Source organism: Austrofundulus limnaeus, unplaced genomic scaffold (assembly GCF_001266775.1).
Source record: "Austrofundulus limnaeus strain Quisiro unplaced genomic scaffold, Austrofundulus_limnaeus-1.0 Scaffold0, whole genome shotgun sequence".
Lineage (NCBI taxonomy): Eukaryota > Metazoa > Chordata > Actinopteri > Cyprinodontiformes > Rivulidae > Austrofundulus > Austrofundulus limnaeus.
The window spans coordinates 3,109,883-3,137,561 of record NW_013952402.1 but is presented as its reverse complement, the minus strand read 5'-3'; the positions used below and the strand labels follow the sequence as shown (position 1 = coordinate 3,137,561).

Here is a 27,679-nt window from a genome sequence, read left to right as displayed (position 1 = left end):
ACCTTGTATGTACCATGCATGTAAAGCTACGCAACTTAAAGAAAGAAATTGTGGGCAAAGAAGATCTGCACTTCTGTCATGTGAACTGATAGTTTTGGAGACATTTTTCTCTCCTTGTTTCCATCAAGAACTATTTTAGAGAACATTTCGAGTATGTTAACAATTATCTCAAGGTTTAGCAAATGTCAGCAGAAGTGCTCAAGTGTTAAAAAGCTGAAATACAAGATAAAAGGGCTACCTCACGTAATACATTGTTAAACAGAGATGAAACTGGATCTTAGGTTCTGACCAAAGTCAGACCCCCACACAGAAGTCAATCTGTTGCACTGTGGACATAAGATGCCTGAAAATCCCAACATTAAGACTGTTAAGTGTATTTGCTCTCACCTCACCCTTTTCTTGACAGGACACAGTGTTTGCACAGACCTTGTCACAGCCTGTGCTCTTAATGTTGATGTTGTGTCAGGAGTGAACCTAGAACATAGAAAAACAGTAAAAAAAACATGCTGTTGCAGGGCAGAAATGATATCACTCACACAGAGAGGAGGAGGAACAAATACAGGCAGCGTGTCTGGCTGCTGTAACTGCATCACAGTAAAATACAGAAGTGAAACAGACAAACTGAATCACTGATGTCTTTTTTTTTTTATAAATGTTTAGAAATGTTTAGAAATGCTCTTAAATGTGTAATTATGGGTGTAGTTACGTGTATGATTCTTCGTGTATCTGTGTGGGTTTATTTGTTGGGTTAAAACACAGTAGATATATGTTTATAATGTAAAATCTCTCTTTTTTATTGTTCGATAATGAAATTTGACTGAGCTCATCTTTTATCAGTAACGTCTCATGTATTTTGCTGATGATACGATGGCGCCTCCTAGTGTTGTATGTATGGACTGACTGCAGTCTTCTGTCACACCTGACACTTAAATGAAGATAAGCAAAGCAGAAAATAACTTTAATGCATATTATCCTCTGTGACTGGTTACCAGTCAGTTCTATCAGAGATGATTAATTCTGTCCCAGTGCGTTATTTGGTCACAGGCTAAAAAAAGGGGGAAGTTAATTCAAGTAGTGATGTGTGGTTTCTTGTGAGTTAAAGGGGACATGTCACAAAAAAATAATCAAATTTTTAGCCGTTAAATGCATTTTTTGTGTACTTTAATCTCTCTCAGTGCTTTGTAGATGTCTTTATATCCTTCTTGGGRRATATTTTTCAACGTGTTCAGTTTTTTTTTCTATTTTCTAATATGTTTTCTGAACTATTACATCACAGTACTGCAAAGGAGCTGTTAAGTAAGGTCTGGACTTATCAACTAGAATTTGGTGGTCTTCAATGTCATCTGGCTCTGGATCAGACTCTGGCTCCAACATGTAAGGCTGAATAAACAAGTTTTCCCTTGTTGACATCTTTTAATAAATTTGTAAATAAAAAGATTTTGTGTCACTATCACTGCTGCTTATCAAACTGGAATGGACTAATCTGGTAGATGGAGGGGGCAGGGCATAAAGCGTCTAGTTTGGTTTAAAGAGACAGCATCAAAACGAGCTGCTTTGAGAAAGAGAGGCTTGTGGAGTTACAATAAGGAGGAATTCAGACCAGTGCATTGCTTTTCTACTTTATATAGGCCCCAACTGAATGATTTAAATGTGGAAAAGAAGGATTTTAAAACACATCTCCTTTAAAGCATTCGATTCTAGTTAAACACTTAGAATACACAAAATGTTCAACAGAAACAAAACAGCTTAAACATAACTCAAAAGTTATACTTTTTTTTCCCCTTATTGCCTTCGACATATTTTTAGGAAAGAAAAACAGAAGAAAAACTGCTTGCATGAGCAGTGGGAGATGCCACCAAGACCAAGAAACAGTCAGAATGGGAAGTGACCTGCAGCACTAAATCAGCTAAAAAAATAGACAAATGAGTCTTTGGGGTGTTTAACTTTTCTTATGTTATTAAAACACATAAGGTTTAAAAGTAAAATTGATCATAAGATTTGTTTTATAATCCCCAAAAATCATCTTTTTTAATAAGCCCTCCTGACCTCTGACCCCTTTCCAGAGTCAACCAACCTGTCAGAAAATCTGCATGATGGGTGTATACATTTTTCATAAAGGATTCCAGTTGGTCACCATTATAATGAATTATTCAGCACAAAAGATGGACCAAAATCTTAACAAACGTCACTGAAGTGATGCTCAGATTTAGCTTCTCTCCCCTCTCCTTGTTCTGATCCCTCCGTGTCTGAAACTCTCCCTGTGGACAAAAGAAGCTCCACTGCAGGCTGTAATTGGGTTTGATCATCTCGAGATTTCTCTCCAATTATCGCATCTGCTGCGCCACGGCTGCTGCGCACGAACACAAACCATCCTCATGCGTAAAATGCGCAGAGGTCATCCAAATAATAACAAACAAGCTTCTGTATCAAATCTCTCCACATAAATCTGCAAAATAATATGCGACTTGATTATTTTTCTTAGGTATCATTGCGTGAAAGTTATTTCCCAATAATATTAGTCACAGCTTTGTTTTTTTTTTTATCAGAAACTGTTTTATTTAAATACTTAACCTGAATCCAACTTCCCAACATATTTTTTTTCTTTCTAAGAATTTCGATATTGAAAATCATCCCTAAACTTCCCGCTTTAATTCTTAATGTATGAGCGTCTCGTGTAAAAAAAAAAAAAAAATGGGGTCAATTCGTCTCTTACCATAACAGAGTTGGTCCTCGTCTTCTTCCGCGTGTTCACCCAGCTTTGTACCTTTATCTTTTGCCGTCTTGCCAGTGTGGTATTCAGACTTCAGTGTTATGATTGACAGAGAGAAAACCCAATAAGAAAACGAGTTGATTCCCCTCAGCCAATCGGTGTTCAGAGTGGGCGGGGCAAGAAGTGAAACCTTTCTTCTGAAATAAAAAATAAAAAAAAAAGGAAAAACGGTGCAGCCTGGGGATTGTTTCAGCCAGAAACTAAATAGCTAATAACATATTTTTCCCAAAGTTTGGTAATTTGTCTTGCAAGAAAGAGACAATCCAGGATGTTTTGTGCAGATATAAATATACACAGCTTATGTATTTTCTTATACATATATGCATTTAGGCTGAATGTTTCTACTACTGTACATAACTGTTGACTCTCACCATTTATTTTCAATTTTTGATGTTTTTATTTAACTAAATATAAATTATGATTAAAAAAAAACCTAGGAAAGAATAAAGAAGTTCCCCATAGCCGGTGAAGATTTATTTCCCCCATCCTGTTTTTCAGTCTGGATCTGCCATCTCTGGAAGTGTTGCAGGATGGAAACCTCAGCTTTAGGAAGTCTCCCTCACCCTATTGTCTCAATATGAGTTATAATTTATCACGCACAGAGGAAGTGAGTTGTTCCAACAGCTGACCGGCTTCCCTCACTGAAAACAGCTAAAGGATGTGGCAAAGCTGGGGGAGAATTTATGGAAGTAGTTTGGAAGGACTGGCGCTGTTGTCCCTCTCCTCTGATTATTATTGGGTCACTTAGCTTCTGATTTACCAAAGATCATTGTGAAGATAATAATACAGCTCAGAATGTGGGCCGGTGGAGGGGGGGACCTCAACACAAAGACTATCTCTGTCCTAAAACATCAGAACATCTCATCACCTGACTTGATTCTGTCTTTACGTTGATTTTTTTCCCCTCAAAAGCAACAAATGTAACCGTTTCATTTCCTTAACGCTGAAGATATTTGTTTTCACGTACGATGAGCTTTCTGATGAACGAGGCCCTCTTCCCTTATTGATTCTGCTGAGAAACTGCTTTTTTTAGACTGCATGTTATATACCTACAGCTCAGTGAACAAAGGATGCAGTGTGTGTGCTTTCACGTGTGAACACTATTGATTTACAACCCAAACAAAAGAGACATGAAAATAATATCCATCGCAGCACAAGAAAACCAAGAAAAAACAAATCCCCCCATCTCATCACACAGGCCTGCACGAACACGCGCAGATCTCAGGGAATTTATAAATCTTTATCCTGATCCATCAGCCATTTCTACCAGATCTAATCTGAATTTGGCGAAACACGTGCACGCAGGAGTGGTTTCGGTGGGCAATCTTGGGTTTCTCTAATCACCATAATAGTATGAGCGCTCCTCCCCAGGCTCGGTCTCCATGGTCACCGCTCACACATGACAAACACACAATAAGAAGGCTGACACATGCGTCTGCACATGCTCCAATGGTTGCCACTCTAATGACGCTTCTTCTGCGCTTTCTTGTCCTCTGAATGAACACAAACAGCTGATCTCATTTTGTTTCCTCATGAATAATGCATGCTGCGGTAACTACATTAAAACCTGCACCTCAATCACTGCTGGCTTTACTTAAAAACAGGCAATCAGACTAAAAGCCATTTCAGTTTTCTGATTTTTTTTGCTTCATGCTTTTCACACTGTTCTTGGAATGAAAAGGGATAGATAAATGCTTTATATAGTGTTCTTATTTTTAGATGAAAGAATTACACCACTGATAAGTTGAAACTCAGTCTGAACACAGACCGTTTTTTATCTTGTTTTATTAATAAGGAGCTGAGTTTGAGTTTAGGGCAGATGTTCAGTCAGATCATGGGTGCAGTGTCTGAGGCGGTGTCTGGCTCAGCTCACCATCCATCTCCTCCAGCTCCTTCTCTCCAGGCTCCTCCCTTCCTCAGAACCATATCAGCATCCTCTCCTCCACCTCCTCCTCCTGTCTGTCTCTTCAGGTGCTGCTTTCAGCTACCGTTCCAGGGTTATATTGGACTGTATAGATATACAGTATGACGTGCTCTGTGAGCAAAAGGATATGAGTAAAATAGCAACGATTTGTGAATATTCACAATTTTTAAAATGTTTTACAAACTTTTTAAAACATTTTAAAATAAACCAACTGTTCTTGGGTCGTGATTAGGCTACATAATAACAACAAACCTCTTGCACTTCTCAGTTTTCCCTCTGCAGGAATTCCTCAGGAGTTGCAACATTTACCCTAAATCCAATGTCTGGAACACGCTGCATAGCCGTGCAATAGAACTTGACAGCTGCAAGTGAAAACATTTGATCAGATGATCAACAAAAAAACTCTGAATTATGTAAGAAAGGCAAACCTTGTGGAAGTTGAGGACAATAAAAATAAACTTATTTATTCATCTTTCATGTAAGATGAAGTAACATCCACATCTCGCTTATATACCAGCTCACAGAAACAATGTGGCATGAGGGATCGAGAATAACTCATCAATCTACGCATTGTGCCATTTATGCTATGTTGAAGGTGTTTTCCTTCTTCAATATTTGTATTTTCATCAACTGAACAATTATGTGGAAGCCGGGCGGGATTTGATCTGGCAACCGTCTCGCTGCAGGCAACACCTCTTGAGCCAATGTGCCACCCCAAAGGTTAAAATATTTACTTTAACAAAGCTAAAATTAAATTTTAATCTTAAAACATGTCCCTTTAGGGGCTCAATACTTACCCCCCTGCATGCAAATATTTAAAACTTTGTTTTACTTTTAGACAACTAAAAGTTTAAGTAGCCTAAATCATGCATGCTAATGATCCAAATAGTCCATTAGCATGTCCTGATGCATCTCAGTAATCCAGGTAAAAAATCAAAAAGAAAAAAATTGTATAGGTCTTCTGGACGGGTTCTTCTCTAATGAAACGTTTCGTCTCTCCTCCAAGAGACTTCTTCAGTCTGAGAGTTTCAGGCAAAAAAGGAGCAGTGTGGTTATCCTGACTGGGCTTTCCTGAAAGCAGACAGGAAACACAGACAGGATTCCATGCAACCTTCAGGTGAAAATGAAGACCCCAAACCCAGACCCAAACCAGTGGTTATTCCGTATGTTGCGGGTGTTTCGGAGAAACTGAGACGTTTATTCTCTAAACATGATGTCCCAGTGGCTTTCAAACCCCAAAACACATTACGGCAAAGGCTGGTTCACCCCAAAGATCCGGTGCCCCGGCACAAACAGAGCAATGTTGTATATGCTGTTAAGTGCCAGGAGGACTGCGACCAGTTATACATCGGGGAAACAAAGCAGCCACTGTTCAAAAGAATGTCCCAACACAGACGAGCTAATTCTAATGGCCAGAACTCTGCAGTTTTCACTCATTTACAGGCCAGCGGTCACTCTTTCAGAGATGAGGATGTTCTCATTCTTGATAGAGAGGAACGTTGGTTTGAGAGAGGAGTAAAAGAAGCCATTTTTGTGAAGAAAGACCGTCCATCATTAAACAGAGGTGGAGGCCTCCGTTTTCAGTTGTCCCCRGCCTACAGCGCTGCTATTGCCAGTATCACTCCACCCCCTGTTAACAATAAGTGTTAATTAGGTGTCAAKGATAGCCATGTGATGTGAGTATCAGTCACATGGAGGCAGGGCTTAAAAGCCTGAATTTTGCCTGAAACTCTCAGACTGAAGGTCTCTTGGAGGAGAGACGAAACGCTTCATTAGAGAAGAACCCGTCCAGAAGACCTATACAATTTTTTTCTTTTTGAGTCCATTAGCATGTTAAAACTTAGTTTTAAAATAGCTGCTTAAAGCGTTTAACGATGTAGGTGTAACACATGTGTGTAGCCTACATTCTAGAGAAAAGAAAAGAAAAGAAAAAAACAGAAGAAAATAGGGACATTAAGGCATAACTACAATCAAACTTTTTTTCAATTACCTGTGAAACCTTCTGAATCACAGCCATTTTTGTGTTCCACCACAACCACTGAACTCAGTGAATTTGGAAATACAACTGAAAATTTGGTAACAGTATAGTGTTGACTCCAGTAGTTAATGGCAATGGGCTTCAACCAAGAACCGTTCAGATGAAGTTGTGATTTATGAGAACTTGTCACATTCACAAACTTTATCRTATTGTAAGGTTTTTTCAGAGATGAACAAAATTCACAAGTGGTCCAGACCTGTTATATATTTTACGTGCAGTCAGTCTGCTGTTTATCAGACTGATTTTCTTCACTGATAACTTTATATTTCATTAGTTTGAAGATATTTTGAGGAAAATAAATCACACTCCATAATTATGTTGACAATAGGCTATTTTGTTTGAATAGTAATGTTGAGATTTCTTCAGCACATCAGCAATGCAAGACTGTCTGCTACTTTCTCCAAAGTGCCAGACATGTTTTGGAGACATTTTAAAATGCTTCAGATTCTTCAGAACCACATTTCTGACACTACTTGCATGTGAGAAGGCGTGGGAGGAGACAGTGGGGGACTGGCACATCGGTCCGGGCCGTGGCTCTTCTTCCGAATAAGCAAAAATTATTTAGCACGGTTGTTTCCCCATTTCTTCCACAAAACTTAAATTAAAAAATATTTGACCAAAGGAAAACAAGAGCAGGACTAGAGAGAGATGAATATGATTTTTATTTTTATTTCTGCGACTGTACGACCCACGGGGGACACGGCATTAACAGCAGTTGTCATTTTATTCCTTGGCTTTAGCGGGTCCTTTAATTCCACAGCTGATGCTGCTAAAAATGACAGATTTTTTTTTCTGGATCTCTGGGAGCAGGACTTCAATCTCCCAACTCGTTGAAGTTCTTCTTTTTACTTTGCTCTGTCATTTTCATGAATAGACACTTCCTGGTATGTGGGGCAGGAAGTGTAGCCTTATGGTATTGGCATCATGTTTATGCTGCTCYTTTACAACCTTTTCCTGAAGACAGAAGCGTTTGCTAAATCTGYCGTGGCATGTTCGTACGAGCCCTTCAAGTAAGAGAAATTTAAGATGAAAATACAAAAATGTTCTTCCATGAGGCCCAAGATGTTTTGAAACAAATCTGGGTCAATCATTTGGTGCTTGGTGGGGGATGAATCTCAGCTTCTGCCACACTAACTTTGAGTTGAGTATCGGTGAAAGTGGCTGAATTATAGCTACTGCTGTGATGGTTGCTTAGCTGAGCGGCCAAGATATTGAGTTAAATGTCATGGCTGGCTGAGGTTATTTGTGACCCTAAARAGAATTTTCTTTGGTCACCCTTAAGTTAGGCCCATCACCAACTAGCCACCATATAACATCTTTATTTTGTCCATGCTTCATTCTTTGTGCATTCAACAGAACTAGTTTTAACACATTAAACCAGTGTTTTTCAAAGTGGAGGCCACTAGGGGAGTGCTAGGGGGCRTCTGCCCAGAAGTTAATAATATTTGGAGGGTGATGGCATGGAAACGTTTGGAAATTCTTTAAATCGACTTAATACCAGATTGTACATCCCTGAAAATCYTATCAGTTACTTCATATTATCTCATAAATAAATAGTACTTAGAATAAAGTGTTCATTTTGGACTTATTTTCCAGTCATGTTTAGTTTTCATAATAGATTTGTGGTCTTCCTGAGATGTACAAATTATATTTTGAGCAGCAGAAATGAATACATTTAACAGATTACAATCTGGGATAACAAACACTGATTCAGTGTGCAACCTAAACTAAAATTCTCGTGTTTCATAAAGMTCAATCCTGAACTCCTCTGCATGTAAAGACACAGGCTACTCAACAGCACCACCTAGTGTCTGTAAAGTTCAGGAGCAGTTGAGTGAAGGCCACCATCCTACAAGCTTTACACGTTTCTGCAGAGCCTGAAGAGGTAATCCAATCACTAAATCAGGTGTGTCAGAGAAAGGAAACAAGGTTATTTATTTTTATTTTATTAATAACTTGTAAAACATGAAGGATGAGTCTCGGCTGGCTGAGGAGATACGTTTTCATCCTTCYTGAAAGATAAAAATATTGAGAATTGGATTGCACTTTTTGTTGAGAAAGATTTTTAGCTTGGGCTGTGTATAAATAAATACAAAAAAACAGATTTCCTACTTGCTCCAGATATGTTTCTGCTTGTTCACTCTATTTAATGTTTCTTGGCCAAATTCCTAAAATACTTTAACTTAGCCTCAGCCTCCCCCATGCAAACTATTCACAAACTTGCCAACAAAGTAGCTATCACAGCAAASTGTTAATTTAACTCACAGAGTGTTAAATTTAACACTTTTCCTGAGTTTATATAATTCTCATAGATTCTAAGTTAAAATTACACTTTTAAAAGTGTTATTTAACACATTTAAAGTGTTAATATTCACTCTTTAATAGTGTTAAATTTTTGACATCCACTGGTGTTCTTTAATTACACTCCATAAGTGTAACTTTTAAGTGCACTTTTAACTCAAAATTGTTATTCTCTTCCATGGTTAATGTTAAAATGTTAACATTTATTGTGTGAATTATATTCACTCTTTAATAGTGTTAAATATTTGACACCCACTGGRCTTTAAATACACTGCATAAGTGCACTTTTAACTCAAATTGTGTTATTCTCTTTAACAGTTCATGTTAAATTTAAACATTTGTTGTGTTAATTTATGACACGCTAGGAATTTCTTTCAACATTGGGATCGTGTACTTTAATTACAGTAAGATATTTATTGTTTTTCAACAAATATAAGGTGCATACTGCACATAGTAGCCTAAGATCAGTGTAAGATTACACTGTAGACTACAGAGCAGGTTGCACTCTATGTRAAAGTTGAGATCAACTTTTCTWAGGTCMGRAAAAAGCTTRGCATTGTCGACTGTASSTTCACACACCAGAAAGTACCTCTCACTCATGGTGTCGATTTGTGACCAATAACACAAACTTAAACTTGAGCAACTAACTAACCGGAACCAAACACCTAACCAGATCTACTCATTTTTACACTCATGAACTTCTTTAATAGTCATAAACATGCAAACACATCATTTCTACAAGATTACCCAYCATRCCTTGCTTTGTTCACGTGGCATGAGGTGGAAGAGGGAGGGGCTTTTCAGAATCAACACTACATGGTGTTAAATAACAACACTGTTAAGTGTTATATAATACTGTATATAACACTTTTAAGTGTTACTTAACAGCGGGCGGAGCTTATTTCTCTCCAGAGTTAAGACAACACTGGTGAAATTAACTCTGCGAATTAACATTAACAGTGGCTGTCAGTTAACTCAGAAAGTGTTAAAAAAAATCAACTCTGAAAAGTTTAACACTGGAATTTTAACACTGGTTTTTGCTGTGTACAAATGTGAAAGCAATGTCTGCAAGCGACATTCTGTCTGTTGACACCATAAAAACATATTTTACTTTGTGGCTTGTAGAAAACTCAAGCAATAAAATCAGCATTRCCAGCAAAATGTGTAAGGCTATGATTTTTTGTTGTTGTTGTTGTTGTTTGTTATTTAGTTCATTGCAACAGAACAAGCAAACAACATTTRAAATTTGAAAATATTATTTTACACAATTGACAGTTATGGGTATGATATTGTTAATTAAAAAGAAAACAATTGAAATTTACTGGGATATTAGAAAAACTAGATTAAACAAGAAAGTTGCCTCAATAACTTCAAGATGGTAAAATAAACAACAGAAGTCTTAAAAACAACGTTATAATTATATTTTTTTACATGGCCCCTATTTTTATATTATTCTTTTCTCTACTTGATCTACGAAAGCATGTTAAAACACTGCATGTTTGACACTAAAATGTTCAACTTGTGAAACTTTTTGTCTGTAAAGAGCGCTGATTTTATCAAAGAGTATTTCAGCTCAAGAGATGTACCTATTCATTACTTCCGCCTTTGTTTTCATTAAAGAATTTTAATAAAAACAAAGGCGGAAGTTATGTACAGGTACTGCTCTAGCAGTACCTGCGCATCACTTCCGCCTTTGTTTTTATTAAAATTCTTTTCGTATCTTTGCATTTTAACATAACATAAAATATTTTGTGCAAAGTTTATTTCTGAACTTNTACGAAAGCATGTTAAAACACTGCATGTTTGACACTAAAATGTTCAACTTGTGAAACTTTTTGTCTGTAAAGAGCGCTGATTTTATCAAAGAGTAATTATATTTTTTACATGGTCCCTATTTTTATATTATTCTTTTCTCTACTTGATCTACGAAAGCATGTTAAAACACTGCATGTTTGACATTAAAATGTTCAACTTGTGAAACATTTTGTCTGTAAAGAGCACTGATTTTATCAAAGAGCATTTCAGCTCAAGAGCAATGCCTGCACATCACTTTCGCCTTATACCTAATAAAAACAAAGGCGGAAGTGATGTGCAGGGACTGCTCTAGCAGTACCTGCACATCACTTCCGCCTTTGTTTTTATTAAAATTCTTTTCGTATCTTTGCATTTTAACATAACATAAAATATTTTGTGCAAAGTTTATTTCTGAACTTAAAAGTTATTTTGACTATTAAAATGTTTGAAAAATATCGTGGGGTAAAAAAAAAAAAACATTATTTGTGATTTGAACGCAACATGGTGCGATTTCGGTCTCCAGAAAAAAAAAAAAAACATCAGCTTCGTTCCTTACCAAAATGTTGGCTAATGACTGATAAGACGTTCAGTTGCGTGGAGTTAATAGCAAACATCTAAACACATATCTTCCTTTTTAAAATCTTTGGCATCTTTGCCGCCTGAGGAGAACAGCAACAGTGATTGAGGAAAAACGAGAATTGTTCAAAATATCGCGAGACTTTTGTCCAGCTGCCTGACGAGAGGGCCTAGCTTGTAAATTAATTTACGTTTTGTAGTCGGCTCACCGGTTAATAACTGTGCATTTTAAGCGACTGCTCGGTCCCATTAGCTGAACATGGACTCCAAATGTTTGGCTATGGGCTGCTTTCGGACTGAAGCGGGGAGGGTGAGTATTTTATTTTATTTTATTTTTTACTGTGGAGGAGTTTGGATCAGCTGTTTTCTCTGTTTTCTCTGCAGCATAATGAGTGTTATTGCTAGCAGTAGTAGGCTGGGCTAAAATTAAAGCTTCTACACTGCTGCCACAGTTAGTGATTATTAACCTGTTTGACCATGTCATCCTCAGAGCWATCGTTAAATATTAACAAAACGCTCGGGTGGATGTTGTTGTAGCGAAGTCATTCAATCTGAACGAGTTAAGTTAACATTTCGTAAACTAAATTCCACCGAACACAGATTCATTCTTGCTTTCAGTCCTTGTGCTGTAAAAATTACTCTCTTTAAAACTGCTGCTTCATTAATAATTCCCAAATTTCCCTTTACATCATTCTGTGCCACTGGAAAATCAAAACATTATCTTTTTTTTAGCCACTTCAGTAGAAAAAAAACTAATATTCTTTTCTGTTTTTTACTGAAAATAGAACTTAATATTAGTTTCATTAGCTTCATCATCACTGATGATGAAGAAACTAATATTCATTTCTGTTTTCTACAGAAGAGGCTAAAAAAATTAAATGCTGCATTGCATGAAACTAGTTAGATTGCTTAAAATGAAGTCTTCTGCAGTTGCCAGAGAAAAATCTGGTTGCATTCTGCAGTACAAAGTAAACACATGTTTTCCCTCCTAATTATTACCTGCCTTTCAAGGATAACATGGAAGGACGAGCATAATGAACAGATACACCACCATCAGACAGCTCGGGGATGGCACCTACGGCTCGGTCATCCTCGGCCGCAGTCTGGAGTCGGGAGAGCTCGTGGCTATAAAAAGGTGAGCATCCAAACATTTGCCGTGATGCCAAATAGAAAAGACTTTGTCTAAAGATGATCCAAAATATKTACTTTTCAGAATGAAACGCAAGTTCTACTCCTGGGAAGAGTGCATGAACCTCCGAGAAGTCAAGGTGAGCGTTTGTTTTTAGAACAGAGCAAATTTGGGTCAATTCTGCCCAAAAGAAGATTTGTTTTGTTTTATATGTTGTGAGGTGATAATTCAAAGCTTTCTGTCCTTTTCTTCATACTATTTTAACGTTACCCTCCAAAATTAGCTCACACAAGCTCACAGGGCAGAAAGGTGATTTCTTGCGTGCTGCAGATTTTGAACCCCTGCCTCTTCCCCACCCGTAGAGCTTAACCTCGGCACAACAAACTATGTGAAGAACACGCTTAGACTCCTGCTAAGTGGATCACAATTACAGCATGTCGACTAAATCTTCAAGTCCTGCTACGGCCGCTGCCCCTTTTACTAAAACGTAGCATGGACAAATGTCACACCAGTGCATGGGGAAGACTGCGTTTTTTTCCCTTCCTGTTATTGAGTTTCCCTTTTTAAAACGTTTCATTCATTCATTCTTTCCCAAAAAATTCACATTTCTACACTGTATTTAAATTAGGGTTTGGAATTAATAGACCTGTTTGCACTATCCAGCATGGCCAAGTTTATTAGTGTTATGATTATTGCAGGTTGCTGACACAAATGTGTTTTTTATTCTTTCAGTCGCTAAAGAAACTCAACCACGCAAACGTGATCAAACTTAAGGAGGTGATTCGAGAAAATGATCACTTGTACTTCATATTTGAGTACATGAAGGAAAATTTGTATCAGCTAATGAAAGATAGGTGAGTTGTTATTTTTTAAAGTACATGTTAATGAAATAAAATTTTARTTTTGACTTTTTTTTTCTTCTTGCTGCAGGACACGTTTGTTTCCCGAATCGGCTGTCAGAAACATCATGTTTCAGATACTGCAGGGACTTGCGTTCATTCACAAACACGGTATGTGTGTTTGACAACCGGAGGTGCTAAATAAAGAGTCGGTACGAGTGATATTCAATCATACCAAGGAGTGGAGGTTCTGATGCATTGTGTCTCTGTTAGGGTTTTTCCACAGGGACATGAAACCAGAGAACCTTCTGTGTATGGGTCCAGAGCTGGTGAAAATAGCTGACTTTGGGCTTGCCCGAGAGACCCGATCTCGACCACCGTACACAGATTACGTCTCAACCAGATGGTGAGGTTTTTTGTTGTTGTTGTTGTTTTGGTAAACGTAATGCATGGAGGCTTTGCTGAAATGAAAGGGTGTTGAAGTGTTGGTTTTGGACCAGGTACAGAGCTCCAGAGGTGCTGCTCAGGTCTACGTCCTACAGTTCGCCCATAGACCAGTGGGCTGTCGGCTGCATCATGGCGGAGCTATACACCCTCAGGCCTCTTTTCCCAGGATCCAGTGAAGTAGACACCATATTCAAGATTTGCCAAGTCTTGGGTACACCAAAGAAGGTAACGGAAGCAGGAAGAAACGGAAGCACACAAAAAACACCTTTTTAAATGTCAAAATGTGTTTCTGTTAAAGGGATCCAGGATTAGTTGTAACATTAGACTTTATTTGATAAACATTTATTTTAATAGTAAAATAAAGATTGTAAAAATACTGTAGGCTGTTTTTTAGTTTTGTAAATTTTTAAAAAAATGTTTTAACACGGACGGAGCCATTTGATTTACACACAAAGCATTCTGGGTAAATGATGACGTGGATAGGTCCTCGGTGTGAGCGAGCTATATGCACCCTGAAGGTTAATCTTGGACAATATCTGATGATCGACTCTTTTAAATGAAACCAGAGAGCGTTGACAGAGAGGAGAAGGTAGAAATGACTCAGCCTGTAAGTGAAAATATGGATGGAGGACAACAGAGCTGCTTCATGGAAGAAGAACCTCAGCTTAGCCTGTTAGCTTTAGCATTAGCGAAGACGCTATATTGACTTATATGTATTAGCTCAGTGCTAGCGCGACAAACAAGCGAAACTGAGATCCTCCGTCTATATTTTCAGTCGCAGGCTGAGTTATTTTTGCGTTACCCTCTCTGTCATGTGGATGGAGGACCTCAGTGACAAGAGGAGAATGTGTAGCACTGAGCTAATACATATATATGGTGATAGCGTTGGGGCTAATGCTAAAGCTAACAGGCTAAGCTGAGGTTCTTCTTCCATGAAGCAGCTCTGTTGTCCTCCATCCATATTTTCAGTTCCAGGCTGAGTCATTTCTACCTTCTCCTCTCTGTCAACGCTCTCTGGTTTCATTTAAAAGAGTCAGCCATCAGATATTGTCCAAGATTAACCTTCAGGGTGGATATAGCTCGCTAGCAGCCTCGCACCGAGGACATATCCATGTCATCATTTARCCAGGATGCTTTGCGTGTAAATAAAATGACTCTGTCCATGTAATATATTTTTTAACTTTTAAAAACTAAACAGCCTACAGTATTTTTACAGTCTTTATTTTACAATTAAAATATATGTGTATCAGAATCAGGTTTATTGGTCAAGTATGTTGACAAACGCAAGGAATTTGTTTCCGGCTGTTTGTGTCTTTCTAGTATTAACACTGTACAGATACTTTACATATAATAAAGTATAACTTACAACTAATCCTGGATCCCTTTAAAGAGCACAAAATCTGTTGTGAGTTCCATGTTTATTATGACACGTAGCCTTGTGTTCTTCGTTTAGACTGATTGGCCAGAGGGATACCAGCTAGCGAGTGCCATGAATTTCCGTTGGCCTCAGTGTGTTCCCAATAATCTGAAGACACTGATCCCAAATGCTAGTCCTGAAGCCATCCACCTGATGATAGACCTGCTTCAGTGGGATCCCAGGAAGAGACCGGCCTCTGCTCAGGTAGCATCTGCCTCTTAGCGTCTTCGCAGCCGCGCCAGCGGAATAAAAACTAAAGCTGGATCGTTTTCCTCAGGCTCTCAGGAATCCGTACTTCCACGTGGGCCAGGCTTTGGGCACCCCTCAGCAGATCCTGGAGCAGGGCAGACCTCATCCGGGCCTTGTGCATCTGCAGACTCCTTTACCGTCACAACAAACTCTGCTGCTGAAGCCGATGCCCCCATCCCAGCCTCCACCTTCTAACCATCACTGCCCGTCGTCCAGGCCTCTCCAGCAGATCCAGCCCTCCCCTGCACCAGCAGCTGCCCAGGCGGCGGCGGCGGCGGCGGCGTACCAGCGGCACACAGAGCTGGTGCGAGAGCAGCATCAGCCGAATCACATCCAGGATCAGACGGAGCCGATCCCACAGAGCCACCTCCCTTACATCGTGGACAAGAATCTGCAGAGCAAGGTGAGCACACCTGCTAGTTTTTCCTGACGTGATGACTGTTACAACTTGCACTAGCTTCATCTAAAACCAGAAAGAAGAATGATTCCTTTAAAGAGGAAAACACCCTCTGATGTCGATCGCTTTTGCAGCGAACCCAGCAGGAGTCGGACAACGCAAACCTGCTTAATTATACGAAACCTAAAGGAGGCGGGCGGCGGCGCTGGGGACACGGAAACGGACATCTCAAAGGAGCAGACTGGGATAATTATGAAGAGACCGATCTGTCCTCGATGAGTATTCTTAAAAAGAATAGCTTTTCTGAGAAGTCGAGGCAGGGAGAGGATGCTTTGAGCAGGTAAAGCTGGTCCGTTAATCGAGTCTTTTTGAATATGAAATGCCATCAACATGTGATTATAACCGGCWTCTTCTCGTGTCCCAACAGGTTTGGAGATGTTCTGGATTTCAGTCGGCCCAATGGGAAGGAAGACGCACCTTTAAATCTGAACAAAACTGCAGCCTATCAAGAGCCGTCAAGAACTGCCTCCGCCAAACAGCATTACCTGAGGCAGTCCAGATACTTGCCTGGTAAAAAAAAATACTTCCTTTTCTGTTTTTGAGAAATGTATTTTCAGATATATCTGAAATATCTGTATGAGGACTGAATATAACTTTCATATCAAATTTTYATAGCAATATTTATTATAGTCCAGAATGTACCTGGGCTTTAATAAGTATAGTACTTACTGGGTATACTGCCTCTGCAAAATATTTGGTACATACCAGGTATGTATCTATTGTGTATATGTATGTACTGGGCATGGACCTGATAAGTATTCAATAAATACCAAGTAGGTACCTGGAACTCAGCTGGTATGTACCAAATACTTATCAGGCATCTGCCTGGTACTTACCCAGTACATGCCTGGGAAGTACCTCATACTTACCAGATATTTGCCTAAATCTTCCTGGGTATTTACCGGTTCTGTGCCTAGTATTTCCTGGTTAAATACTGGGATATATCATGTATTTATATCATGCATTATTGCATTATGCATTATTAATATTATTATTATTTTTAGCCACTTCAGTAGAAAACAGAACTGTTAGTTTCTTAATTTTTGCATCATCAGTGACTTTTCTTTTCCTTCTTCAGGCATTAGTACCAAGAAGAATGTGGCCATAAATGCCAGTCAAGACTACATAGGAAGGCATCTTTGGGGCGGCAGCAGCATTCCGTTTGGAGGGACTCTGCCGAGCAGAGGAGCTCACGGTAACYTCACCGTAACCCATTTAACTTCTTGTTGTCAAACAAAATGTAGAGAAAATKATTTTTGCTTTGCTTATCAGGCACAAACACAATCCCAGGTGGATACATGCCATCAGTTTACAAGAAGGACAGCAGCTCTGCTGGTCTCAGAGGGCATCAGGGTGTTTCAGTAGAAACGGCATCAAGTGAGTTTGATCAAACCTTTTACACAAAACATTTTGATATCGATTTATGTATTTTTTTATTATTGTGAATTTACTGCTGTTTTAGATTATGCAACTTGGCGGTCTGGTCGGAGCCAAATGAACCCCTCGGCCAACGTGCCAACAGGCAACAAGAGCACATCCAGTCTGCTGCCTCGCCCGCCATTACAGACCATTCATGGGCGCCCAGACTGGACTGCCAAATATGGACACCGTTAGTGGCCTGCCTCCAGCTCTGATTGGTTCTCTGAGAACTCTTTCACTTCCAAAGAGTAGGCCTAGTTGTTTTACAATCTGTAATCTGTAAATAAACCTTACACGGCAGCAATAAATTTTGTTTTATTTTGTGTACTTTGGATGCCATGAGTTGTAAAATATTAACAGTTTGTACATGCCAGAATTCAAGCAAAGCCCTTTTTTTTCAGTAATATAACTACCGTCAGTGGAGAGGTCACACTTCAYTTTTGTATTTGAATGTTGTTTACTCTATATATACAATAATATGCATATACTGTARCATTATGAAACCTGCACTGTGATTCATTTTTGACTGATTACTTGTTTTTTACTTTGTTCTGTTATTTTTAAAGAGAGTTGGTTTGTTTTCTATGCTTTCATGTGAGCAAGGCTTTAATTTATAACTTGACAAATTGCAGGTGCTTGCCATATTGTACTGCTCTTTTTTCAGTTTCTGCATTTAAAATGAAATAATTCGGTTCAGTTTTGCCAAACTGAATAATCGCTGCAAGTGAAAGTATACCTTTGCATGATTTATGCATAAAAATAACTGTTTAAAACATTGAAGTCAACAAGTGTTGAATGTTATTTTACAAGCTTTTTTCATGTATAATTCTTAATTCTAGTAATTTGAGCTGAGCCACTAGAATGATCTATTTCTGGGGATTATTTCAGTTGTTGGTAAACATAAAAAAGGTCATAACTCAGTCAGTTTTACAGATATTAAACTAACATTTTGGGTGGTAGTAGCCGGATGTCATGCCCAACACATAACTCTAAGCACTTATTGAGTTAGCAAAATATTTRYCAAACCACTGGACAATTTTTGATTAAATTTCTAATTCATTACCTTTTGAACTCAGCAGAATTCAATATGGCTGCAGCCTCAGTCAATACAAAAATAGGTTCAAAACTCAGTCGATTTTACACATATTAAGCTCAAATTTGGTGTGGCAGCAGCTGAGAGTTATCTTTAACATATAAGCTCTGACAAAACATCTCGCAACATTGTGGGAAATGACTCATCTCATCATAAAATTATCTCATTTTAAAAGTACCTTTTAAGGCWAACACACCGGGTCTTATCTTATCTTATACTGGGTATGAGATTTGCCAAATAAGGAAGTATTTGAGCATATGTACATTTATAGTCATGAAGGAAACAGCTCCTAAAACATGAAATAATAACAATGTTTTCATATCAAGATTTCTACTTATAAATGACACCACCAGCTAAGGTAACTGTCAACTAATGCCATTGCTAATAGCTATTATTGTATTTTATTGTGTATATATTATGTATTTATATATATAAATATATATTAATTTGAAATTATGTATAATTTAGAAAAAATTTAAGATTAAGATTTAAAAAGTAAGGCAGACTGCCACGTGCAGCGCCGCATTTGGATGTGTCTGAGGCATGGAGCTTGACTTCCCTACGTTTCTCCTTTTGGCCTTGAGCTTGTTTGGAGTTTCTAGCAGGGGAGCGCAGCTACTGGTACACCGAAGGTTGGAGATCCTACGTCGTCCGCTGCCACCGAGCGCAGAGCTTCGGGAGGGACACATATGGAGCAGTGAGGGAGGAAGGGGACACCCGCCTAGCCAGCCAGATCAGCCGAATCAACCCTAGCGATCAATGGGGTGACAGATGTCGCAGCCAGATCGCCCTCACATCCGAATGAAGCAAGATGGCTGACATCTATATAAAGAGAGAGTTACAGTGAAGCTCTGCATCCTGGTTTAACTCTCATAAAATATTCTCCGTAACGACTGAAGTTTGCCTAAATAATCTAAATTTATGACTTTTTCACAATTTAACGCCGTTTTTGTAGATAAAAAAGTAAAAAATATACCCCGTTTAACGTTTTACCCATGATGCTCCATGTAAGAAAACCGTGTATCTATTGGTCAATCCTGACCAATCACAGACGTCAAAAATGTTAACACGCCTTTAACTTTTTTTTTTTTTCCTTCCCTGTTGTGAACATGATATAACGCGAGTGAACGCCCCTAACTCTCACTTCTCTGTCAGGTATGAATGCAGATCAGGAGAAACTTGTTTGCATTTGTATTAATTAGTGTGTAAATAATTTTTTTTAACTTTCTGTTATTTTTAGGTTTCACAGAGTTTGGACACTTTGCTTACAGCCATGTCTGGAAGAGTTGCTCTGCACTATTTCAACGGGAGGGGGAAAATGGAGTCAATCCGTTGGCTTCTGACTGTTGCAGAAGTGGAGGTGAGCAAATGAAAAAGAAAATGTAAATCTCTGCTTGGCTTTTTTTTTTAATACCCATTCATGAGCACAAATTCTATTTTTTTAATCTTCACAGTTTGATGAGTATTTCCTGACAACCAGGGAGCAGTACCTCAAGCTCCTGGATGGTGAGTTACATTAGACCTTTACTGTCAGAGCACAATGAAATTACAGTGAATGAAGTGAATGTCAGCTCACAGTGGGTGGATACTTTTGTTGACCTGTGTCCAACTTTTGTGCGATTGCAACATTGCAGCAGGTCAACGATTTTAGGAAATCCGCATTTTTCTGACTGGGATAGTGAGGCTCTGGATGTGGTAATTTCATTCTTTTCTGCAGGGAGTGGCGCTCAGCGTGACCCTGTTCTGTGTTTTCTCTGCAGACGGGGCTCTCATGTTTCAACAGGTTCCCTTGGTGGAAATCGATGGCCTGAAACTTATACAGACAAAAGCAATCTTGCATTACATCGCGGAGAAGTACAATTTCTTTGGGAACGATATCAAAGAACGCGCCATGTATGTTCCTGTTCTTTGACGTGATAACGTCGGGTTCTTTTGATTGATAATTAATAAAACTATATATTTAGGATCAACATGTACTCTGAGGGACTCATGGATCTTATGGAGATGATGATGGTGCTGCCCTTCGTCGAAGACCCCAAACCAAAACTTGACAACATTCAAACTAAAGCAAAAGATCGCTACCTGCCTGTGTTTGAAAAGGTACGAGCCTGTTTGCTTTTTTTTTCCCTTTCTAAATGATAACTAAAACATTTGTGTGTCTAAAATCTCAGGCGCTGACGGGACCTGTTTACCTGGTGGGAGGTAAGCTCAGTCTTGCAGACGTGCTGCTGCTCGAAGCCACCTTGATGCTGGAGGAGAAGTTTCCTGCGATCCTCGCCGACTTTCCCAGCGTCAAGGTAAAGGTGTTGTTTAAGAGCGTCATAAAAAAAAAGTCTCACTTATCTCTTACCTGCCGGGCTTAACGTTGTCTTTCTGTGTTCCTGTCCAGTCTTTCCAGGGCAGGATGCGTCAGATCCCAGCCGTCAGCCGGTTCCTGCAGCCGGGCAGCAAGAGGAAGCCGCAGCCAGATGAGCATTACAAAGAGACGGTCCTGAAAGTGTTCAACATCACCGCACCGTTTCTATAAACTCATCAAAAGGATGTGATGTTCTTAAATTACAAGATTTGTGATTCCTAATTACCGTACTGACACGAGTCCCAGTGACTCAATTATGGTACAATTAAATACTGCACAATCAAATATGAATAGTTAATTTTCTACTGTTTTCTAACAATACTGTGATGATTTTAACTAAATAAATAGATGTTTTTTGGGGAAACCTTTGAGAAGTTGGTGTGTTTTGTTTGGTTACTTTATCTTCACCTTTTTTATACAAAAAAACACATTCTAAAGGTTTTAAACTAAGATCATATAAGAAACTAAGTGGTTATATTGTGGGAGCTGTTAGCACGTGTTAATTACTTAATTTGAGCTGAATATCTAAAGTTGGTGGAGTTCTAAAAGGTTTTGATAAAGCTGATTCTGACTCCAAAGGTTAACACAAAACATAATCATCCACCTTTGCCATTTGGTGGTGAGTAATCAAAAAAGCAAACACACTGTAAATTAAATCTGTTTAATTAGATTTTACGTCAGTACAAAATCCCAAACACAACATTAAGAAAACATGTGACAGATTTAATACTTTCATTAAAATGCTTTTTTTGTTCTGTAAAAGTTTTTAGCTTAACATCTGATTTTGTGGATACATGCTTAATCCTCTCAACCAAGGACTAATTCATGTAAAAAACTCAGGTAAAAGAAGAAATCCTCTTCGTTTATTCCAGAGCCACAGACTTAAAGTTCCCTTTAAAGCTTGTTCTCACACCACGACCAGGAGCAAAAGGCGGAACACCATCAATAAACTGTGGGGGAGAAGGCAAATAAATGAAGAAAACCACTGATTCAGCAAAATGTTTCTCAGCAGTTTGATTGCATAAGCAAAAATTTTCTCATTGTGCAATTTAGATCCCGACCTCAGCCCTGAAATAATGCCTGCYGGCATCAGTTTCCCAGACTTCTTGTATCTCAGTCCCATCACAACTGAGAGAACTCCAGAAGCAACTGGAAGAACATCACATGATAAATTAAATTGAAATAAAAAACATTTTTTTAAAGCTCTGCTAACTACYGTCTCATAGAGGCATACTTACGCAGAGACACCTGGATGTTCTTTGGATCATTGGAAATGTTATAAGCTCCATAAGCAGACAATCCACCAAAAACCAAACCGGCTATCAGGGACATGACGCTGGCTGCAACGRGACAAAAACAAAGGGTGAAATAATTAACTTTTGCTGGGATTTAAATGTAACCTAAACAAAAAAATTTTTAACCTTTTCTTTTGTAGCCCATAAATCCTCCAAAAACAATGGTTGCAGCATAACCAAATCCAATCCAGTCCATTTCAAGGAAACAAGCTGTGAAACATTAAAATATGTTACATAAAAGATGTTACATAAAGATCAAATCCAGTGAAATATAAAAGTGATCCAGTTTAACCCWGGAGATTCGTTTTGTCAGATCTCTCATAAATGTTTAACAAGAATGGGCTCACCCACAGAAATTCATACAGGAAAGACACAGACTATATTGTTTTTCTTAGCTTAATTTAATCTATATGAATTTAATTGTGGTGGAACTAATACTTTTATGTTTCAGCAAGTAATTCATGACATCCTTTAATGACCTAGGTTTTCATGACATGCTGTTCATCTGCAGACAGAATGATTAAAGTCAGAACAAGCTTTGCTAACAACAGTCATTCTTAGATATCNCACAGAGACAGGCCAGGTTGTTCTCTGTGTTTCCTATTGTTGCAATAAAACTCAGCTGATCATCCCACGGAGTACCTTCATTCTTGGACCACMTATTTCTGTCTTTYTTAAATAAAWATTACCATAACATTAATGATTCAAGGAATTAAAATCGATGAAGTGAACGTGACAAACCGCCAGATGTCGCTGTTAGCCTTTCAGTAACTGAAGTACTAAAATCAAAACAAAAAAATACTTCGTCTACAAACATAAATGCACAACCTTAAAAATACATAAGCTTATATTACCTTTAATACACAGTTACTTTTTTCGTCGTGGTATATTTTACATACCTGCAGTCCAAACACAAGACAAACGACAGCAGCTTTCGCGATTTGCACTTCCTTATCTCTTCCCCCCCAACTCTACTGCGCATGCGAGATTGAGTTTATGTGGTGTTCACGGACTGGAATTAGAGTTGGACAGAAAGAACTCACAAAGGGGCATTTTTATTTATTTATTTATTTCTGGCCTGAAGTAAATGTCTTGTCATCTCTTAATATTAAAAAAATGTTTTATATGAATATTCTGCACCCTTTTGGTGTCTGTAAGCATCATTATTCTTAATGGTAAATAGGCCTTCTTACATTATACACTGTTGTAAACAGGGAAATAGCAAACCACTTTTTGTAAATTTTGTTACTGATTTCTTTGTAACTCTCAAAAAAATAAGATCCATTAAAATGGCTAAAAAGCTTTGTGATGTTTCCAGTCATAGTTTCTTTATCTTCCTTAWTTTAGGTCATATGCTTCTTTATGAATTTTTTACTCTTTTTTTCCCAATCCCTTTGCAAGTTTTGTAAATTTGTGGATGTCAATTTTGTACCCATTTTGCAAACTTTTAGTTTAAAAAAAGTTGAAAATAAAAAAGCCTGGACAGTATTTATTCTGTAATGTTAAAAAGTGAACCCAACTACCTGTTAAGTGTTTTTTTTTATCAGTGTTACAATTAGACCAGTTCAAACTGAGATGACCAATAAACCATATCATCCATCCATTTTSTGTACACATTTATTCCTTCCAGGGTCTCGTAAGGCTAAATATCAAACTTCGCAGGTATCAAATGACATATTATTTAAGTTCGCAACATTGCAAATGTTAAAAAATAAACAGGTTTGGTTTAAGAAAATATCTTTTTCTAATAAAAATGTTTCCTTTGCTTAGGTTTGCAAAGGTTCATCTAAGAAKTCAGAAAATCTCAGTTTCGGATTGAAAAATAAAAAAAGATGTTCATTCAATGACTTTTTGAAGTTGCATGTCTGTTAAGGTTTTAAATTATTTGTAAAACTTTTCATTTCATACATCTGCGCAATAAAATTACCTTTTCTGATTCACATCAAACTGAGTCAACACTTGGGTGGCTTCTTTTACATGCGTCCAGGTAATTAACAGTGAGTAAACAGTTGTAGTATAGTTGAAAATAAATAAACTTAGTCTTTCCCAAAAAAAGCATCTTTATTTAATTCTGACCCCAGCTTCCACATAATACAGTCATTAAAGGTTTCATCTTTGAATAATAGTTTTCATAAAAGTGTAAATCAAAGCATTTTTTAGAGCATAATAAGCCACCAGGAGCTGTAGACAAAGTGACAGAAAGCTGTGGAGCTTCYGCTCCAGCAGAGCGCCTCCATACCGTCACCCGGTGGAGAAGAGACGCTGTGGCCTCCCCCACGAAAGAGAAGGCACACGTTTCCAAAAACACTTGGCATTTAAATACTGTCTACAGAGTTTCCTGATAAGATACAGTCTGGTATTCTCAGCATTAAAAATATACTATAAAATGGCTGACAAGGATTTTTGTTTTTTGGAAAGATTATTCAAATGAGGTATAGGAGGGACAAGTAAAAACCAAAAGATTTTTGTAGGACTGACGTGATAAAAACGTAAGACTAACTGTAGAGAAGTACAAGATGGCTTAAAAGTAACAAGGAAAACGCAAATGTCTCGTTATGGTAAACAACAACAGACAAAGTGCAATTCACAATAGGGTAATGTAATACAAATGGCTTTGAGTGCACAGAAACGATGCGATGTTATACCACGGCTTCGTCAGCTTGTTATTAGGTAGATATTTTCATGTCAACTGTAACACAAGTTTACAAAGAAGAAAATTTATATATTAAAAGTAAGAAATACAAATACTCTCAAAAGAATCCAGAGAAATAAAACAAGCAATGATTTACTTGAAACACACAAACACACCAGCTTTTGGCAATGACTTCAAGGATCAAATAATATTTTACATTGGTAGAACACGTTTGCATTTTTAAAACAGATGTAAGCTCAGTGAAAAAGTTACTGTGCTCAAAACAAACAAAAAAAAAAACAGAACAGATTGATTTTTATGAATGAATGTGTTTTTACGGCTACATTCACTGTCAAGAAAAAAAATCTGCATTTCTGGTAAACAATGCAGCTGGTGTCACGTTCAGAGGACTGCGTGCTGGTCGTTTTCTTCTACCAGTGTAAAAACCTCACTTTATGTGAGAAAAGTGCATAATCCTCCTGATGTGGGACTTGGCATAAAAACATCATAACCATTATCATTTAGTCAGTGCACTTAATTGGAAARAAAAGAAAAACTTGGCTTAAATTAAAAAAAAGTTTTAAAACTTGCCAATGATTTATGAAGCATGCATGAGTACTAATTTGAAGAAATCTACTGAGGGGTTATTTTTTTTAAAAGAATGATTTAGATATTTTTAATTTATATTTAAAGGAGGGTCTTTTAAATTTGAATATGATTTTTCTTATAACGTCAGGCTGAAAATTAAAAAACACCACAAAAAGGTTCAAGTAGCTCAAAAAGTTTTAACGTTTCTCAGCGTCACCAGCTGAACAGTTAGAACTTTTGTAAAAAAAAAAAAAAAAAAAGGTACCGCTCTGCATGGAACACATTGTGAGTTGTTGCAACCCAGGAAAGTGGCACCTCTTTCTGAGTTTGTGTCTCATCGCGTCAGCCTCCCCTCCTCGTCGCGGTTTTTAAGGAAAAATGTTGACCCACAGCCAGCCCAACAGCGTCCCGTAAACCCAGGTTCTCACGTAAAGTATCCTGCCGCTCTCCGTCAGCAGTAATGGCAGTGTGAGCCCCCCCAAGATGAGCAAAGATGGGAGGGTCTTGGAGAGACTCAGCGGAGAGACTTTGCCCTCTCCGGGAAACCTGAATTGTTTCGCTGGATCTTGCGACTGGTAGAAATCTGTCAAAAGCCTTTAAAGTAGAAAAAAAAAACATCCTTTAGGAARTGAAGCTGTTAAATAAATGACATCAGGATTTTTCTTTTCGAGCAGTCGCAGCACAAACACTGAACCCAAAGAACATCAGAGCTTTTTGTTGCTGGGTTGGCAATAAAATCAATATCTTGTTCACATCAGCAGACTGGTTAGGAAATAACTTCTCAAACAAAACAAAATAAAAAAATTGAGTTGTACGAAATCTTTAATAGCTGAAAATGACTTTTTCCAAATAGTTTATTTCAGAAATATTTTAAACTAAAATAACTAGTTCAAGGATCTCTTAAAATAAATCCAAAATCAGAATATTGCTTAAAGCCAACAGAAAAAATTTAATATGATTTTCTGTATATTTTTTTATAAACTGATGCCTGTGGCCTAATAATTAGAAAACACACAGCAGCATGATGTCTTACGCTTGTCAAAATTTAATACAATCAAATTCAAAAATACTTTATTGATCCGAGAGAGAAATTCTGTGTTGTTGTAACTCATTTAACTAAAGAGTTATTGTAGATGCTGTGGGCAGGAAAGATTTTAATTAACAATACACTTAAAGTTTATTTTTTTATATGAGCTTTTATCGACAGATGCTCTCTGATCACATCTACTTATTGTGAAATCAAAATGGGGATGTTTTTTTAAGGCTGAACTGAGTTACTGATTAAACGTTAAAAGATGATTAAAACTAAAGATCAATGTTTACTGGAGTGAACTTTGTGATATAAAACAGGGCGTGATCCAGATTTTAAAAAAATATACAAGGTGAAGGAAGAGATATGTTCTTTGAGTCACTTTCAGAAAACATTTTAAACATGAATACTAAAACTTACTCAGATTTATTTTAAAAAAGTAGAATTAAACTTAAAACATTCCTGCTCTTTTATTCTGAAAGTTTCTTGAACCGTAGTTATCTATCAGTTTTTACTACAGAGGTTATTAAGACTGAAAAGGACAACAGATTTCTTATTATTATTATTATTTTAAACTGATAAAAACAGGTGAAACGTTAAAAAAATAAATCTTCACAGTTCACACAAACAGCCCCACACACTCACCGGTCTTTGGTTTCAAACCGATCATGCATCCACCTGCGGAAACTCTTCGACTCAGAGGGGATATCCCTTACTTTAACACGGCTGAAGTGTATGTGGATCCGGGGACATTCTTTGCAGAGGAATTCTGTCAAACATTAAAAAAAAAAAAATAATGAGAGACTAAACAAAAACAGGAAAATCCTTTCAGCAAAGACGCACGTAGCTGCTGGGACGCTGCAATAAAACTGAAGAGAGCTAAAAAAAAACAAACAATTTCAGTCAGCTTAAAAAGGTACCTCAGAAATTTAGGCTCTTTTTGAAATCTGATGAAAAAAAAGGGGGTTCACAAATGGCAGACCGAGGTACAAATTCAAACCCAAATATAGTCTTATCTGGACCAAATCATTTGTTAAATTTCATGATTTTAATTTTTACTTGCTTGTTTTTCCTCTATTTAGTGCAAATTATTTTAGATGGTGCAGCTTTTCTAGGATTTATGGTAATTAATTTCAGGTTGCACAACTTTTCTAGCATTTATGGTAATTCTGACGTCCTACAAGTGTTCTGTTTCTTTCAGCAGAACGAAGCTGCTGGAAAATACAATAAAGTGAGCGAAGACGATTACCATTGCAGCCATTAAAAGAAAATTTAAATATATATACCGTATTTATTCATGTATAATACGATCTCATGTATAATAC

The 27,679-nt window shown here is 37.7% G+C and overlaps 5 protein-coding genes across 7 annotated transcripts in view; 2 read left to right on the top strand and 3 right to left on the bottom strand.

Annotated features, from left to right (window-relative positions):
* LOC106522268 (ras association domain-containing protein 4) overlaps window positions 1-2,880 on the bottom strand; it is a gene marked incomplete in the record, with an annotated part of 16,893 nt that extends 14,013 nt beyond the window's left edge. The window contains 2 exon segments of the mRNA XM_014015255.1: window positions 388-474; window positions 2,714-2,880.
* An 8,445-nt stretch (window positions 2,881-11,325) lies between these two features.
* Window positions 11,326-18,140, top strand: cilk1 (ciliogenesis associated kinase 1). 2 transcript variants are annotated; one of them, XM_014014627.1, is made up of 14 exons: window positions 11,326-11,713; window positions 12,415-12,538; window positions 12,617-12,671; window positions 13,265-13,386; window positions 13,463-13,542; window positions 13,645-13,777; window positions 13,872-14,043; window positions 15,272-15,439; window positions 15,513-15,887; window positions 16,028-16,221; window positions 16,309-16,451; window positions 17,020-17,136; window positions 17,214-17,318; window positions 17,404-18,140. In XM_014014627.1, exons 2-14 carry the CDS (start codon window positions 12,438-12,440, stop codon window positions 17,553-17,555), a joined length of 1,917 nt encoding a protein of 638 aa, XP_013870081.1. In that variant the 5' UTR covers window positions 11,326-11,713; window positions 12,415-12,437; the 3' UTR covers window positions 17,556-18,140. The 2 variants fall into 2 exon arrangements, with proteins under 2 accessions (XP_013870081.1, XP_013870007.1); XM_014014553.1 differs by having other exon boundaries at window positions 11,327-11,713; window positions 16,016-16,221.
* A 1,386-nt stretch (window positions 18,141-19,526) lies between these two features.
* On the top strand, window positions 19,527-21,180 carry gsta.1 (glutathione S-transferase, alpha tandem duplicate 1). The gene is made up of 7 exons (XM_014024413.1): window positions 19,527-19,608; window positions 19,694-19,813; window positions 19,908-19,959; window positions 20,214-20,346; window positions 20,418-20,553; window positions 20,625-20,750; window positions 20,843-21,180. The coding sequence occupies exons 2-7, from the start codon at window positions 19,727-19,729 to the stop codon at window positions 20,978-20,980; spliced, it is 672 nt and encodes a 223-aa protein (XP_013879867.1). The 5' UTR covers window positions 19,527-19,608; window positions 19,694-19,726; the 3' UTR covers window positions 20,981-21,180.
* Window positions 21,181-21,454: 274 nt separating this feature from the next.
* Window positions 21,455-22,325, bottom strand: tmem14a (transmembrane protein 14A; the record flags this gene model as incomplete). Its single annotated transcript, XM_014023357.1, is given in 4 exon segments — window positions 21,455-21,759; window positions 21,871-21,958; window positions 22,048-22,149; window positions 22,231-22,325. Coding segments are annotated over 4 exon segments (303 nt in total). The 3' UTR covers window positions 21,455-21,716.
* A 1,819-nt stretch (window positions 22,326-24,144) lies between these two features.
* Window positions 24,145-27,679, bottom strand: part of agpat5 (1-acylglycerol-3-phosphate O-acyltransferase 5 (lysophosphatidic acid acyltransferase, epsilon)) — a 9,794-nt gene continuing 6,259 nt past the window's right edge. For both annotated transcript variants that reach the window (XM_014014355.1, XM_014014436.1), the window contains 2 exons: window positions 27,000-27,123; window positions 24,145-25,918 (listed from right to left, as the gene is read on the bottom strand). In XM_014014355.1, coding sequence (XP_013869809.1) covers window positions 25,693-25,918; window positions 27,000-27,123 — 350 coding nt within the window. In that variant the 3' untranslated portion in view covers window positions 24,145-25,692. The remainder of the gene's footprint in view (window positions 25,919-26,999; window positions 27,124-27,679) is intronic.

Excerpts from the sequence above, each read along its gene's own strand:
- cilk1 (XM_014014553.1), top strand. The coding sequence starts at position 12,438 with ATGAACAGATACACCACCATCAGACAGCTCGGGGATGGCACCTACGGC. Across the intron at positions 13,387-13,462 it reads TATCAGCTAATGAAAGATAG|GACACGTTTGTTTCCCGAAT; the intron begins GTGAGTTGTTAT and ends TTCTTGCTGCAG. Across the intron at positions 17,319-17,403 it reads TTCAGTAGAAACGGCATCAA|ATTATGCAACTTGGCGGTCT; the intron begins GTGAGTTTGATC and ends CTGCTGTTTTAG.
- gsta.1 (XM_014024413.1), top strand. The coding sequence starts at position 19,727 with ATGTCTGGAAGAGTTGCTCTGCACTATTTCAACGGGAGGGGGAAAATG. Across the intron at positions 19,814-19,907 it reads TGACTGTTGCAGAAGTGGAG|TTTGATGAGTATTTCCTGAC; the intron begins GTGAGCAAATGA and ends TAATCTTCACAG. Across the intron at positions 20,554-20,624 it reads ACCTGCCTGTGTTTGAAAAG|GCGCTGACGGGACCTGTTTA; the intron begins GTACGAGCCTGT and ends CTAAAATCTCAG.